Below are 18,089 nucleotides of genomic sequence, written 5' to 3'. Positions count from 1 at the left end.
CAAAGCAAACCTCTTTAACACATTCTTTGGTTCAGTATTTGTAAACAGCAATGGATCAATCCCAGTACTTCCTAGTTGAACCACAGACAACTACAATGATCTAATACATATCGATTTTATAGAAGACATTGTTGAAAAAGCACTACGCAATCTAAAACCATCTCTATCTATTGGACTGGATGGAATATGTACCTACTTCTTAAAAAAGCTACCCACTGCCATAGCCGAACCTCTAAGCATAATCTTTGAAAAATCTTTCAGGACCAGCTCCTTGCCAAAACTATGGTCACAAGCCACGGTCATCCCCATCTTCAAAAGGGAGACCCCAGCCTAGTTGAAAATTACAGACCAATCTCCTTATGCTGCGTCACCTGTAAAGTCATGGAATCAATTATTAACCAATCCATTATCCTCCACTTAGAGACAAACAACCTACTCTCCAATAAACAATTTGGTTTCAGGAAAAAACTATCCTGTAATCTGCAACTCTTACACTGCAAAAGCATATGGACTACACAACTCAATCAGGGCAAAGCAATAGACGCAATCTAGATAGACTTCTGTAAAGCCTTTGATTCAGTGGTACACGACAAACTACAACTAAAACTAAAATCTTATGGTATCTCTGGACACCTACATAACTGGGTAGAAGTATTCCTGTCAAACAGACAACAAATGGTCAAAATTGGGAGCGTCCTATCAAATTCTGTACCTGTCAACAGTGGTGTCCCCCAAGGCAGTGTTCTAGGACCAACTCTCTTCATACTCTACATAAATGACCTCTGTGATCATATTAAGAGCAACTGCATTCTCTTCGCTGATGATGTAAAGCTATTCAACACCACAGACAATACTGCTACCCTCCAAAAAGACCTTGACTATGTATCAGAATGGTCAATCAAATGACAACTTCAAATCTCAACAAATAAATGCTCTGTCTTACATATTGGCAGAAAAAATCAGAAAATAAAATACAAGCTAAATAGTCAAGACCTTGTTGAGGATCCATACTTTGTCAAGGACCTTGGAGTACTCATCTCAAATGATCTATGTGCTACAGCCCACTGTAACTGCATAGCCAAAAAGGCATTAAGAGTTGTTAATCTAATCCTACGTAGCTTCTTCTCTGGTAATAACACACTACTAACTGGAGCATACAAAACATTTGCTAGACCAATACTTGAATACAGCTCATCAGTCTGGAACCTGATGTATTGCTCTTGAGCAAGGAAGATATGCTCTGCTTAGACGCACCAGTTGGAAACATTGAAAAAGCATTTGCTGTTCTTTTCATAAATTAATTTCATTTCATTTTTCATAAATTCCATTTATGGGAGCAAAGTGAAACAGTGTCTCTGCCACTTAAAAATGGAGAATAGCTTCCCACTTCAATGAAATCATTGTTGAATACAGAACCCACATTACGTATCTGATATTAACACAGTTGAGAAAGTCCAGAAATATTTCACAAGAAGAGTTCTCCACTCCTCTACTCATTGCAGAATACCTCATGCCACCAGACTTGAAAGTCTAGTCCTAGAAAACCTAGAACTATGCCGCCTCCGGTCCGATCTAAATATAATATATAAAATCATACATTGCAATGTCCTACCTGCAAATGAATACTTCAGCTTCAATCATAGCTAATGTAAATCTCCCGGCACAACAGAACAGATGATGGTCGGAAAAAGGAAAAATAGCAATTTAGCAGGCAAGTTTACTGGATAAGGAGTGAGTGGGCGGGGAGGCTTCCTGCAAGGGCCATGTGGGTAATGCAGCCTTGTGTTTCTGTGCAGCCTGGATTAATTGCTTTGGGGGTGTGTGCTCTGGGAGTGAGATTTCTCTGTGGCCCACCAAAATTTTCTCACGGCGCACCAGTGGGTCGCAGCCCACCGGTTGGCGATCGCTGCTCTAAACAGTGCCATTCTTTCACAGCCACAAAACATAGTCCCAAAGCTACTTGAACTTAGTAAATCTTTGTTGAAGAATCAGGGTGGCTTCTTTTTTTTTCTTTTTTCTTTTTTTGACATGGATTAAGTTGGAAGGTTTCACAGTACTTTGGCTTTGACATCAAAAATGTGGTTGCCAAAAGTCTGGCCTTGGACACATACAAAGGCAAAATAAAATTCCAAAGCTCAGTAGCAATTTTTTGTGGGAACAAATGACCAGGCTAGGCGCTTGCAGTTACCAACTCTTGGGAATACGACTGAGAGAAAAATGTGCATTCTTTACCCACGGAGAATTTTGACTGGTGAGTGTGTGATGACCTTTAGGAGCAGGCAAGACCTGCATTTTTGCAGTTTTGGCCAGGCCATTTTTCAAAATATTATTATTTTTGGCCCATCATATTGTTGAAAAGCTTCAAATCTTTCTCTTGTTCTTATGAAAGTTAGGAATAAATAGTGCCTCTAAAATGTTTTCCTGCCAATTCATTTTGTACACTGAGAGCTTATGCATTGAAGACAAATTCCTTGTGTGTCCAATCACACTTGGCCAATAAAGAATTCTATTCTATTTCCATTCCATTCCATTCCATTCCACTCCACTCCACTCCACTCCACTCCACTCCACTCCATTTCATTCCACTCCATTCCATTCCATTCCATTCCATTCCATTCCATTCCATTCCATTCTATTCTATTCTATTCTATTCTATTCTATTCTATTCCCATTCCTTTATTCTATTCCCATTCTATTCCATTCCATTCCATTCCATTCCATTCCATTCCATTCTATTCTATTCTATTCTATTCTATTCTATTCTATTCTAATATTCTATTCTATTCTATTCCCATTCCCTTATTCTATTTCCATTCCACTCCACTCCACTCCACTCCACTCCACTCCATTCCATTCCATTCCATTCCATTCCATTCCATTCTATTCTATTCTATTCTATTCTATTCTATTCTATTCTAATATTCTATTCTATTCCCATTCCCTTATTCTATTTCCATTCCATTCCATTCCATTCCATTCCATTCCATTCCATTCCATTCCATTCTATTCTATTCTATTCTATTCTATTCTATTCTATTCTATTCTATTCTATTCCCATTCCCTTATTCTATTTTCCATTCCATTCTATTGTATTCTATTCTTTCTCTATTCTATTCTTTCTCTATTCTATTCTTTCTCTGTTCTATTCTTTCTCTATTATATTCATTCAGAGAATGGAGTGTATAATTGTCCAGGCATGTCCCAATCCTGCTTGTTATTGTTCCTCGTTTCCTTGGTTATTTCCCTTAATACCAACTTTTTTTTAACCATTTTTTATTATTTTTATTTCAGAGAAATTAATTGACTTTAGCCCGGAAGTCTTTGTGAAATAGGGTATGCTTTTCCCTATTTTAATTTACAAAATTTAAAAACATAGCTCCAGGAACGTGATTGATTCTGTTGTAAGGATGAGAACTGAGTTCAATGGAATGTACAAGGTTTCATTTCTCCAGACCTGACTTCATTTATCTATTTTTATTTGTTATTTTTCTATTTATCTGTGTATTGGTCAGCCAGTCTCTCTTCAGTCTTTTTTTTTTTTTGGTAAACATTCAGGGTAGCTTACCATAATTACATATGGTAATTGATTGTGGCATCAATGTCAGTGTTAATTAAACTATATCAAAGTTAATATATAAATAAAGTTAAAATGTAATTAAAAATTAAATAAAATTAAAGTCAATATCTTTAGAATTAGTTCACGGCTAAGAACATTTTTTTTCCTAAGCTGAATTCTCGAGAGTAAATAGCAAAGAGTAGTGTGGCCTTAAGAAAAGTATTTTAGATTCAATGAAATTTACATTTGTTTTAAATTAAATTCACTGTAAATAATGCAGTTATTCTCTATGTGTTTAATGCCTTTCCTTTCTTGTCAAATTAAACATTACAGCAATTTTGGACAGTCCAAAAGGAGTACCATTCAGTATTTTTAAAATTTGTTTATTTTATAACAAGATTCAAAGAAAATACATAAAATTTCAAACTAACTGGGGAGAAGGGAAACCAAGAAAAACAAACTGTAAACAGAAGTAAAAAGAGAAACACAATTAATGACAAACCATAATAAACAAAATATAAAAAGAAAACCATATCCTCTACTTATTAAATGTTACAAAATCTGAAAATTTCAACTGTTCAGGGTAACTAGAAAACTATTTAAAACTTTTTTGGTAAAAAGGAAAGAGCAAATTTGATTAACAGGCAGAATGACATAAGAGTACAACTGTTTTTGCTGTCCCTTTATTATGATAAGACTTAATTCAAAATAATTAGGGAACAATCCTAAAATTTGTAGTCCAGGGTTTTTCAACCTTGGCCCCTTTAAAGATGGGTGGACTTCAACTCCCACCCATCCCCAGGGTTGCTGGCTGGGGAATTCTGGGAATTGAAGTCCTCCCATCTTCAAGAGGCCAAGATCAAAAATCATTGCAGTAGTCTATTCTGACTATCAAATTTCACTGAGGTTTCTCAAAGTTAATATCTATTTAGTAAGTAGGCCCAGAGGATGAAAACAACAAAGCGGGTAAATCAAGACCTGTCTAATTAAGAATATCTCTTTCTCTATTTTGCCTTTGATGGTAAAGATGCCAGGATTAAATCTAATATCCTTTTGCCTGTGTGGATCATTAAAAGTCTCTGGTTGCAGATCGAATGTTAAATGAATTGATCTTTTAATTATTGTTGGTGGTGCCCAGGAATTTTAACCCCACTGAGCAAGATTAACTATTCACCATTATTTGTTTTCCTTTGCTTTGATGTCACAGTGAATAAGAGGAGAAATGGCTGTATAAAAGCCATTAACAGCCTTTCTTCTACATGATTCATGACCCAAACACATGGAATTAAACTGCTAAGACAATCGACAATTCATTTAAAGGCAGCTATAATTCCACATTTTTTAAAAAAAGATTTTAGGGTGGCCACTTCTCTAATCCTATAGATAAAGGTTAAGCCAAAAGAACTGCTGATGTTGCTGCATGTCAGGTGGCATATAAATGAAATAAATTATTAATATTATTATTTCTACTATTTGCTAGAACTATTGCTCTCCTGGCATGTCTATAAGAAAGCACAGTTTGCTTTCCACTTGCAAAAACAATTCATCTGATTTTGTAGCTTGCTTTGAAGGGATCTCATTTATTTCATGTTTCATGTGTGTCCGTTCATATGGCATATGACACATGTGTACCTATTGTGGTTTGCCGGCAGCCTGTGCAGATGGCAGCGGAATCAGAGAGTGGGGAAGAATGGGGACCAGTCAGGGAGTCTGGAGAGGACTCGGACAAGGGTCCTGCATCTGATGAAGGGATGGGGCCAGGACCATCTGGGAGTGGGGTGCTGAATTTGAAGCCTTCGGAGTCTGGCAGCAGCGAGGCAGATGACCCAGGGGAGCCTGTTCCCAGTGCGCATGTGTGCAGAGCTGCTAGAAGGAGACAGCAGATGAAACAAAAGGGGAGACTCAGGAGTAAGGCTGGGAGGTGATTGCCCCTCCCATAAGGGATAAAAGTCAGGCCTAGATGATGAAACCTTTGCAGGAAGCAAAGTAGTTTGATCGGTTCCGAGTCATCCTTGAAGCTCTGTGTATTTTGATTGGGGTTTTTTTTTGTACTTCAGTTGGTTTTTTTTATAGTTAATTGGATACTTCTGTTTTTGGCAGCACTTCACAGCACTTCACAGAACTGAAAAGTGTGTGCTTATCTTAAATAGCTTACCATTTAAGATTAATTTCGGCTGGAAATGAAAACAATTCCCAGCGTTGCAATAAAATAGGTTTTGCTTTTTAAAACAAGTTTGTGAATAATTACGGTTTACAAAGCCTGGGTCAGAACAGTACCAAAGAGATAGATGCAGATATGTATACACATACATATGAACAAAATTATACACACACATACATATACCGTACATATAGTATATGCATATGCGAACCAACGTTGTAAAAACTCTAGCACGTTGTTCAACTTCTATTATTATTTTTATTTGCAAACCTAAATAGTCTAAATCTAAATTTCCAGAAAGAAAGAGGAAAAAAAAAATCCACTGGTAGCCTCTTTGTCCTTACGCTTTGTCCTTACAGGTAATCCTCGACTTACAACAGATCATTTAGTGATTGTTCAAAGTTACAAGGGCACTGAAAAAAGTGACTTATGGCAGCTTTTCACATTTACAACCATTGCAGCATGGTCACACGATCAAAATTTGGATACTTGGTAACTGGTTCATATTTATGACGGTCGTAAGGTCCTGGGGAAACCAGATTCACTTAACAACCATGTCACTAATTTAACACCTGCAGTGATTCACTGAATAACTGTGGCAAGAAAGGTCATAAATGGGGCAAAATTCACTTAACAAATGTTTCATTTAGCAACAGAAATGTTGGGCTCCATTGTGGTTGTAAGTCGAGATCTACTTGTATTAGATTTCTCTTGTAACTTTTCTAGATTTTTCCAGGGCAATCTTGATAGTGATACCACTTCAACATTCACTCTACAGCACAGCTCCCAAAGGAATCTTTGACAATGAACGCCTATCTGTTCTTGAAAGCAAATAAAATTTCAAGAAAATATCAGCTTAATGAGGGACAAAAAATAGGTATTAATAGAAGCATGGGTAGATTGGAAGAGACAGGTAGGGCAAATATTTATTATCACAACTGGAAGCTATAAATGTTCTTAAAAGAAAACAAGGATACTTTCTTTTTTAAAGTCTTGTTCCTACGAAAACAAATTTCTCTTTTTTATTTTATTTTATTTTACTTTCAAACATTTTTATTAAATTATTAAGTATTATAAAATACAAAATATAAAAGTAAATAGAGGAACACTAAGGAAGGAAGGGAAAGAGGAAAGAGAAGTGAGGAAAGGTAGGAGAAAGAAAAGAAAATGAAGCATTGACTTCCGACTCTCTCTGTTACTTTAAAATAAGGCATTAACATCAAGTCACAACTTTTGTTTTTTTTCACAAAAATATGAACAAGTCATTTCTATAAAGATCTATCAATCTAATCTATAAAACCCAAAGTCAAACTTCGATTCTTTTCCACATCAAGCACGAAAATCAGAAGTGGTAAGAAGTGGAAATAAAAGTACTTATGTTCTTTTCTTTAATCAGAGTAATCAATTTTTGCCATTTCAGTCAACTCCATCAATTTCTGCAACCATTCTTCTGTGGTAAGTATCATTTTTTCTTTGATGCACAAACAGATTTCTCAAGCCCTTTTAGAAGATTCTATATGTGTGTTATAAACATATATGATGCATCCGTTCTCTACAGACTCAAGTCATCTGTCATTATAGAAGCCACAGGGATAGATCTAGAATAGTGAAACACAACATGGAAACTCTCCGTGGCTGACTTGACTCAAAATATTGCTGCACTGAATTAACCAAAATCGGTGCAACAGGACAAATGCTCTTGGGACTACTCTGAAGTTACCAAATCTCCTTTTATTTAGGAACCCCATATCAATAGATCATCATCACTGCCAACATCTGTGAGAATACACTCCTGAATGTTACACTGAAAAAGAGTGTGCGAAGCAAAACTAACATTGGTGCCTGTAAAATTAGAAATATTTTCACTCCAGCTGAAACTACTTCAAGTTTCCACTGGGCTTTGGATCAACGGTGGGATTCAAAAACTTTTACCATCAGTTCGGTGGACGTACTTTGGTGGGCATGCTTTGCGTGCATGCACACACTTTGAGTGTGGATGAAATGGATCTTTGAGAATGTTTTGAACTTTCTTAAGGCAGCGGGAGCTATAAAGCTCTTCCAAAGAGGTGAGAGGGCAACCAATGATCTTCTGGGCAATGACATTAACCCTCTGGAGTGCTTTTCTATCTGCCCCTGTGCAACTGGCAAAACATACAGAGGTGCAGTAAGTTAAAATGCTCTCTATGGTGCAGCGGTAGAAGGTCACCACCAGTAGTTCATTCAGTTGTTGTTTTCTGAGAAGTCTCGGGTAGTATAATCTCCACTGGGCCCTTTTGAACAGTGCTGCAATGTGAGCACCCCAGATCAGGTCCTCTTTTAGGGTAACACCCAGAAACTTAAAACTGGCCACTTGCTCCACTCGGTCTCCATTGATAAGCAAGGGCTGGATGTCTAAACTGTTCCTTCTATAGTCCACTATAAGCTCCTTGGTCTTATTGGTGTTGAGGACCAAGTTATTGTCTCCATGCCACGAAAGCAACTGGTCCACCTCATCTTAATAGGCAGACTCATCCCCCCCAGAGATGAGTCCCACCACTTTGTTGTTCCAGTGGTTAATTGTTCTAATTATCAGAATATTTCTCCTTAGTTCCAGGTTGCTTCTCTCCTTGATTAGTTGACACCTGTTGCTTCTTGTCCTGCCCTCAGGTGCTTTGGAGAATAGCACGACTCCCTCTTCTTTGACAGATGACACCTAGAGGAAGATAGACAGACAGAAAGACAGACAAAAAACTTTGGATATGCCTCTCAGCAAAATCTGAAGCATTGAAATTTTTCCATTGAAATGTTTCCGCATTCCAAGGCTTTTGTTTTTTTCCCCCCCTTAACTACTCAGTTTGGTCTGAGGTCTGAATTCTTGCCGGAGGCCAAATGAGCAGAACAGCTGCTGTTCTTGTCTCATCTCTAATTTTGCTTCTGGAAATAGCATGATCCGAACTCCCAGCTGACTGTGACTCACTTGCTCTCCAAATTGGCACTTGGTTGACCGAGACACAAGCTGTTAAATGAAAGTTACAGGGTCCGATTTTATAAGCAGACAAGCCGTCACTGTAATTGTTTCCTCGTTCCCTGTAATTTGCTGTAGACAAAACAGGGGTGAAATACTAGCTGGTTTTCGATCTGCATAAGGGCCTTTGTACAATCATTAACGTTTTCAAAAAACTCGCTTAATTGGTTTGCTGAGTAGCGGAAACTTGCCATTTTACTTGATCTTTTATGAGAGCAACAGAGTTTTTTTTTCATGAACGGGTGTAAAAGTCTGTAGAGATTCTCAGTCATCCAGGTCATGGTTGTCCTAAAGGTGCTTTTTTCAGGAGACAATTGGACTTTCTTTCTTTTTTGTTGTTGTTGAAGGCATTTCGCTTCTCATCCAAGAAGCTTCTTCAGCTCTGACATTCTCCACTATCCTGTCAGAACTGAAGAAGCTTCTTGGATGAGAAGTGAAACATCTTCAAAGAAAAAACAAGGAAGTCCAGTTGCCTCCTGAAAAACCACCTTTGGGACATTCATAAATGGGTCTAAGATCCCACCCCTTTTTTTCCCCCTATCAAAAATTCATATTTGATGGCAGTGAACAAGAAAAAATACGAACAAACAAAAAAAGAGCAAGGGGTTCTTGGTGCTCTCTGAGCTTGGTTGTTTTCTTTCAGATATTTTATTACACAACTAGGTAACATCATCAATGCTAGTGAGGAATGGGGTTTGCTGTCATTTTATATTCTAATGCCTTATTCTGTCAGCATTGATGGGAGTGACTTAGACTTAGAATAACTTTATTGTCACTTTAAATGTACACTAATAGACATACATTATAATGAAATTTCATTGCATACAGCTCTCAAAGGGTCACCACTCCAATATACACTACATAAACATGACAAAGGAAATCAAGAAATAAATATAAAATAATGCACATACCGACATATATTCTATGACACAGAGAAACAACACAGTCTAGTTCGGATGTATATGTGTATATGGTGAGAGAAACGAATCTTGTGAATTTACCAAACAGAAGTCCAAGGGAACAAAGCTGTTACAGAATCTGGTAGTCCCACCAGAAATACTTCAAAACCTCCCCCCAGAAGGGAGCAACAAGCGTGATCTTGGCAGTTCCTTGAATAGGCTGTTTATTGGTAGCTTGTTTGGCAGTTCCTTGATTGGAGTATTGTTTATATTTATTTATTTAGGAAACTTATATGCCACCTATTTCGTAACCAACAACTCTGGGCAGAGTCTTATTGATTGTTGGTCTGGTACCTAGTTTGAGCAATGAAATATCTGCGAGAAAACAATCAAGCTGAGAGAACACCAAGGTCCTCTCACTTCAACCCTTGGCTATAAATATTCTCCTTTATTGGTAACACACATGGACATCAAATGCTTCAGAAAGCATACAAATGGTTAAAAAAAATAACTGAGAGAAAGAGAAGATACTAGATAAATTGAAAGGATGGTATTTAAGATATTTATACAACCATCTCTGTCCTTTAACCTGCTCTATTTTATACAAGTGTCAGGAATAGCCAATACTCCAGGAGATAGGCTGAAAATACTGAAGGATCTTGACAGACTTGAACATTGGGCCCTAACAAAAATAAAATTCAATGGTGAAAAATGTAAGGTTTTACATTTAGGCAAGAAAAACCAAATGCATGGGTTTAGGTAGTACCTGGCTCAATAGTAGTTTATAGGAGGAATCTGGGAGTCATATTGGATAATCACTTAAATATCAGCCAGCGGTGTGCTGCAGCTGTGAAAAAAGCCAATGCAGTCTTAGGCTGCATTAACAGAGGGATACAACCAAGATCATGTAAAGTGTTTGTTAGAGTTTGGGGATTAACCCTAGCAGAGTATTGCAGCAGTAGTCAAACCAGGAAGGGCCCCAGAGTATACACACACTGAACACAAACACTGTTTATAGTTTAAATAGTTTTTAATCCATTTAGAGTTCAAAGCATTGTCATTCAGTCCATTAAGTCATTCACTGTATTTCCATCCAGTAAGACTCACTATTACAGTCCAAGTTAAGAGTTCTTACAATATCTTTATCAGCCGATAAAGATATCTTCTCCTCCTCCGGTGCCTCTCTCCAGAGGAACAAACGCTGGATATTCAGCAATACGCTCAAACAGTAGAACAGTTGAATTCAGCAATAAATCAGCAAACAGTAGTAGACAGGAACAGTTCAGTCACAGGCACTCACAGTCAGTAATCACAGTTAGTCACAGTAAGACACAGTTAGTCGCAGTAAGCTTTCCAGCTTCTAATGCTTCCTTATATTGTAACTTCTAACCGCACCCTTAATCGGCTAATTGCCTGCAGCATTGTGCTTAAAGTGATAAGCACTTAAACCATGATATCTAAGTTTTATATATTTATTCACCCAAACCATATTTGGTATCAATGTTATACCTAACAGTGTTAATTCCACTTTAAAATGCCTTGGCAATTCTATACTTGGAATACTCAATCCAGTTTTGGTTGCCATGATGTAAAAAAGATATTGAAACTCTAAAATGAGTACAGAGAAGAGCAACGATGATTAGGGGGTTGGAGGCTAAAACATGAAGAACAGTTGCTAGAGTTGGGCATGTCTAGCCAAGTGAAAGGAAGGACCAAGGGTGACATGATAGCAGTGTTCCAATATCTAAAAGACTCCATAAAGAAGAATGGAGGGTGTCAAACTATTTTGGGCGTGGCTTATTTGGTGGGCGAGGCTTGGTGGTCATGTGACTGGATGGGCATGCTTAGTGGTCATGTGACTGGGTGAGCGGGCTTGGTGGTCATGTGACTGGGTGGGCGTGGCCAACTCAATGTCACTCATATCAAGGTGCCTCACCTGGCCCCTCCCCTCCCAGCCATTCCTTGTCACTCAGCCTCAACTTATCTATAGTTCTGTAAAAATGTTGTTCACCTTTTTTGACTTTATTATCGGCATACTATAGATGTACTTTCATGGACCACTGAAAGGAGGAAATGGCTCACATGCTTTACCCAAGAGTGTGATAGGCAACAGGCTTTTAAGGGGCTGCCACAAAGAAAGGGGGACAATGTATTTTCCAAAGAAGCAGAACGCAAACAAGAAGCAGTGGATGGAAACTGAACAGAGAGAAGCAACCTAAAACTAAGGAGAAACTTCCCGTGAGTGAGAACAATTAACCAGTGGAACTGCCTGTCTCCAGAAGTTCTGGGTGCTCAATCACTGGAAGTTTTTTAAAAAAGACTGGACAGCCCAAGGTCTCTTCTAAGTATTATTCTGACACCTTTCCCAGGACTTCTACTCAGAGTTTGGCATCCTCAGTTTTCTTGCCTGAGCTGGGGGTTGGACTAGAAGACCTCCAAGGTCTCTTTTCAACTCTTGTTAAACACATGTGTATTTTATGCTCTGGACTATTGACATTGAATGCATATAAACCCTGAAAAATATGTGGTAGCCCTGGGCAAAAGAAAGGCAGAAAAATCACTCTAGGTGTAGGGACAGTGTAAAATATTAACACATGATACATAATGGAACAATTAAAAATAATAGCACAGAGTTTTATCTCTCTCTCTCTCTTCCTATTTTTTTCTTTCTTTCTCTCCCTTCCCCCCCCCTCTCTCTCTCTTTTCTCTCCCTCATACACACACACACACACACACACACACACACACACAGAGCACTTTAACAGACAAGCATTTTGGAAGCAGCTCCTTTAAATTTCTCCAAGGCTTGAGTGGATTCCCCCACCCCCTCTGTCAGACCGCACTCCTTCTCACTCCAGCACTTTAACTCACAAGGGGAAAGCGATACTTGCAGCATCCATGGGGAATCCTTGGAGAAGTTTTTAAAGGACCTGGTGCTTCCAAAATGCATTTCTTTTACATTGCAAAAGTGCTCTGAGGCTCGATTCACCCCTACCCCCTCTGTCAGACCGCACTCCTTCTCACTCCAGACACTTTAACTCACTCGGGGAAAGAGATACTTGCAGTGTTCATGCCTTTCTTCCTTTCCCCCAGGGAGAAAGAGGAAGTGGGGAATGGAAAGCTAGGAGAGCGATGGCAAGTGAGCGACAGGGCGACTGGGTTGGGGGCATGGCCAGCCAGGGTCGCCACTGGGTCAACAACCCACGCCAAATAACCGCTACCGGTTTGCCCAAGTAGGTGCGAACCGGTTGAATACCACCTCTGGCTGCAATACCTGTGCGTAAAACAGCTGATGCGCAGGAAACCGCTCTGCTGAGCAAATCAGCTATGATTAAAAACAAGGAAATAAAGCACAGGAAAAGGGCAGGGTGGGTCCAAATGATCACTGGAACTACCAGTTGGCTTGAACTGGTCCGAACCAGAAGAATCCCAACCCATAAGGTGCTTGCACCTTATGACTGACATCATACTAACCTATGATATCAAAGACCCTTTTGCACGAAAAATATAATAATACAATCCATTATAAATGATTTGATTTGATTAACAAGAGTGAACAAAAAAGATCTAATTAGCAATCCCAATCTAAAGGAGCTTCACGTGTGATTCAAAGAACAACATAGTTCACTATTAATTAATCCACCTACGTACATTGACAATTGTTGCAATTAATTAAAGATTTCGGACTCAGTCTTGCAAGCTTGAGTGCCTGCTCTACTAGAAGCTCATTTGTCTTCAGGGCCATGACTTCACTTTGGTCTCTCTCCCCATTTGAGTTTCCTGTGTCTTGTTCCTCTTCATTTCCTTAAATCAATTCTGGGGCTCAGTTCTTTGAAGAGCAGCTGGAAGGCAAAGGAACTTGTGCGCTTCGACTCAAAACTTGTTAGCGAGGGAGGAAGCTGTTTTTCTTGGCACTGGCAATTTGAACGCCTGATGAATGGACAGGAAATAAAAAAGCTAGTTGGGCATGGTTTTATAAATGATGTTTGCCCTCTGTGTCTTAAGGTGTTATTTCCAATTTTCATTGTGGTTTTAATAATTGTGGTTGATGTGCTTTACCAAAAACCACGTGGAAAAAAATAGGAATGGATATAATATGAATACATCAGTTATGAAAACTGTATTACTTGGAACAACACATATATTATGAAAACATTTTTAACTACGCCAGACCCTTGGGAAAGATCCAATAGTTAAAAAGAAAAGTTTTTTTTTAAAAGAAGTCACAACTTATAGACTGAATGTAAATAGCAATGACTTTCCTCCTCCTCCTCCTCGTCTTCCTCCTCTCCAGGCTGATGATGTCCCTTAGTTGGGTCATGAAATGTCTGCAAGAAAACCACCAAGCTCACAGAGAGAGGGAGCCAAGATCACACTCTCCTCCTCCTCTTCCTCCTCTTCCTCCTTTCCACAAACCCCACCCCCTTCTAGCACTGATGATGTTCCCTAGATGGGTCATGAAATGTCTGCAAGAAAACCACCAAGCTCAAGAGAGAGAGCCAAGGCCACACTGTCCTCTTCCTCCTCCTCCTCTTCCTCCTCCCCCCCCGCCAGTGTTTTTCTCATGTCCAGCTCTCTAGAATTCTTCATCTATTTGTATGCAAAGAAGTGCAACATATGAGAATTTTAGTAGTATTCACTTCCTCCATCTTTTGTGTTTCCCAAGAAAGAACATTGGAACTAACGAAGCAAGTTTGCCTCCTATTACCACATTGAAATCAATGATGTGTTCCACATTCTAAGAAAAGGGGGAGAAATATTTACCATCTCTGATAAAATGCTGGAAAGAGCCAGGAGAGTTGAGGGGGGAAAAGGAAAGGAAAATTATTTCTCAGATCTGAACAAAGCTGGATCATTCTGTTTGGGATGCTTTGGGACTTTTTTTTTCTATATTTTGCCAATTACTGTGGCTTTTTCTTGTATTATGAGTCATCACACAGCTATATTCTGTTTTGATACATCCCACTTAATGATTGCTTCTCAGCTGAAGGTCAATAGACATGGTTGTTAATCACTTTTATACAAATCTGGAAACCCTGAAAACATTTGGGGATGAATGAAGAAGCAACCTGCTCATCCTCTAACAGGAGGAAGAGATTCCATATTTATAAACATGAGCCTATTGCATGAATAAGCCTCCATTGGTTTTGAATGTTTCATTTCTTTCTCCCCTGCATGTATTTATATAACTGTTTATTCATACCAGTGGTGTACCATAATCTGGTCATAATTGTTAAATGTGCAGTATCTTGCATTGGTTGAACAAACATATGCTTTGATGATACATACTGTATTTATTAAAGTCAGGTCCAAAATTACATGCCTGATCTTGGTAAATCAGTTTTGGTTTTTGTTAAGGTATGTGTATTATTTCTTCTGCTTCTTAGTCAGCTGTTGTAGCCTCTTGGGTTCATTTTGCAAACAATATAATGTCCAGTTTCATGATTGCATAAGTTAGGGCAGGATTATTGCCTTTCAGCAGGCAGCAAATAGTCAAGACCTTCCCTCAAAGGGCAACGGTATATGTCAGAGGGCAAACATCCCTAGAATGAGATTAATGAGTTAAATGGTGCATGTCATAGATGAAAATAGCGTGTGAACTGCTATGAACTATGCGACCCTAATTTGTTCAAGTGCTATATATTGATATGCACAGCTTAGCACTTATTTAGCTAGCTATCTTCAGTTGTTGGTTTGCTTTCTTCAGAATAACAAAATAACTAAATTGGAAAGGACCTTGGAGGTCTTCTAATCCAACTTTCTACTCAAGCAGGAGATCCTATCCCATTTCAGATAAGGGACTGTCCAATCTCTTCTTAAAAGCCTCCTGTGATGGAACACCCACAACCTCTGAAGACAAGCCATTCCACTGGTTAATTGTTCTCACTGTTAGTAAATTTCAGACCCAGCTTGCTTCGCTTGTTAGGAAAACTCGGGTTTTCTTTTCCAAGTTGACCAAACAATGCAATTTCAATCATTCCATATTTATGTCTGCAGACCAGCAGGATAGATGGAAGGCCAAAATAAATTTCTTCCATAACCAAGAAGTATTTTTTTTTTTTTTAGATTTGATCATTATCTAACCTGCTTCATCCTGGGCTAGAAACATGGAGACATTTATTTCTTCTAATTCTTTAAAGTATTATATAAATTAACAAAGAAAGAAAATCCTTGTTGTGGAAAGAAAAGTGGCTGAACATCATATAACTTCCAACAAGTATTATAATAAGTACCTCCTCCTTGGTGGCAATTATCTTCACTATAGCTAATACACTGGTTTATTCTCAACAGTTGAGGAAGATCATCCGGTTCTGCATCATAAAATTAGATTCATCCATCCTCTGTGACTGGTTGAAACATGCTAACTTGTTGACGTGAACTTTTCTAGTGGTAGAAGGGATTTATCAGCTGTCCCATGCAACTCTTTGCCTTAGTCAGTCATGGCTTCTTCGTGAATCTGCCTTGGTGTGGAAAGACATTTTAGCATCTGGATAATTGCTAAGTTAGGTAAAGGTTCTTTTCTAAAGAATAGATGGTGAAGAGAATAAAAGTAGTCTGTTCCATAAGTGATGTATCCATCTCTTGGAATAGTGGTAGACCGCTCTTTCCTTGAGGGCAGTGGTAAGATTCAAATTTTTTACCACCGGTTCTGTGGATGTGGCTTGGTGGGCGTGGCAGGGGAAAGATACTGTAAAATGTCCAGTCAGAGGTGGTATTTGCCGGTTCTCTGAACTACTCAAAATTTCCGCTACCGGTTCTCCAGAACTGGTCAGAACCTGCTGAATACCACCTCTGCTTGAGGGTCTCTAGGCTTGGGAAGGTCTGCACCAGAGCATAGATTACAAATTCTGTCCTGTGCATTCCAATACAGCTTCATCAGTACAATTTTCCAGAAATGGGACTTGCCTTGCTATATTTATAATCTATGTGGGCTTGAATTCTGTACTGTTGATTCGGGTTAATTCTGTTCTGTTTGGCCTGCCTTGTCAATCTGATGTGAATGGTTTGGATCTTGTATCTGATAGTCTGTAAATCCTATCCAATGTTTTTTTTCTCCTTCTGATGGCTCCTTGATTTGAGTGCCAGACTTTCAGAAATTCCTGACTCTTCTGATGTTTGCTTGGTTGATTCTTTCTCCATTATTCCAGTCAAATGTGTGAGTGATTTTGAGGGCATAGGTAGCCATGAGATAGCAATAGCACTTAGACTTATATTCCACTTTTACAGTGCTTTACAGCCCTCTCTAAGCAGACAGAGTTCAGCAGCTTGCCCCCAGCAATCTGGGTTCTCATTTTACCCACCTCAGAAGGATGGAAGGCTGAGTCAACCTTGAGCCTGGTGGATTTGCAGGTAGCCGGCAGTCAGCAGAAATAGCCTGTCACTAAGATGTTCTGGTTTTGGTTTTTTGCAGTTTTGTGTTCATTGTTATTTTACTGTAATTGGGGCCTTATTTACCCTGTGTGGTGTCGGTTGCAATCTGGGCAGTCGATTCTGTTTATGATGCCAGTTCTTTCTGCCAGTTTATACAACTTTCTTTGTAGTGTTTTTGTTGGCAATGGAGATACCCAGGGCTCGTAGTGTTTCCAGCGTACTATCAAAAGGGTAGAAAAGTACTAAATATTATTTCCATTTTGCCAAGAGGTGATAAAAAACAAAAGGAAAAAAATCAATGGAGATCTTAGCAATAACTCTAGATTAAATGTCCTTTCCTTTCTCTTCCCTCTCTTTGCAGATGTCCTGTGTCCAAATGTCCGCGTAGAAGGAGACAGGTTCAGACACGGCAATGGAGAAATGGATGACATACCAGGTAATGCAATATCAGGGACAATCAATTCTTCTTCTTGTCACATTGTAAAGCAGAGATATGTTGTATAGAGAGACTGAATTAATCCTGAAAGTGGCATTTAATACTGGCTAGGACAGTACCTTATTTTGCAAATGGAAAAGATAGAATTATTTAAGAGTGCTAGGCTGTCTTTACTGGTCAAGGAGCAGAATATTATTAAGGAATAGTTTGGATCCGCTTGTCTGCTTAGCAGCAGCTTCAGAAATAGGTAGCATTGAAACAAAGCTTTTGTTTTGTTTGGAGAAGTTTGTTTGTGAGAGATAGTGTTAAAAGGAAACCACGTCATCAAAGAACATGGTGACCGGACACTATCAAAGCTGATACCAGCCAGAGCATAGAACAACTCAAAGAAGTAGCGCAAGATAGGAAGATGTGGAAAGATTTGGCCTGTGGGAACGTCAAGAGATTTGGGCACATCTGAATGGATAACATCATCATCTTCAAAATCATAATGAATAATAAGGGGACTCACAAAAGGGATTTTTGTTTCTGCATTGAAGCACTTCAAGGAAAGTTTAAGGACAGTTGGGTCTCTCTCTCTCTCTCTCTCTCTCTCTCTCTCTCTGTTTATTTTGTTTTGTACCTGTGTCTCTTTTAGTAGGGAAGGAATTTTTACAAGGTTG

At 38.8% G+C, this 18,089-nt stretch overlaps 1 protein-coding gene across 1 annotated transcript in view; it reads left to right on the top strand.

Annotated features, from left to right (window-relative positions):
- Positions 1-18,089, top strand: part of COL22A1 (collagen type XXII alpha 1 chain) — a 231,925-nt gene that overhangs the window by 66,711 nt on the left and 147,125 nt on the right. The window contains exon 5 of the mRNA XM_087962222.1: positions 17,353-17,427. Coding sequence (XP_087818348.1) covers positions 17,353-17,427 — 75 coding nt within the window. The remainder of the gene's footprint in view (positions 1-17,352; positions 17,428-18,089) is intronic.

This window comes from Notechis scutatus, chromosome 3 (genome assembly GCF_049901735.1).
Source record: "Notechis scutatus isolate UNSWTSFEM ecotype Mainland chromosome 3, rNotScu1.2, whole genome shotgun sequence".
NCBI lineage: Eukaryota > Metazoa > Chordata > Lepidosauria > Squamata > Elapidae > Notechis > Notechis scutatus.
The sequence above is the reverse complement of the archived record's forward strand: the minus strand, read 5'-3'. Positions and strand labels throughout refer to the sequence as shown.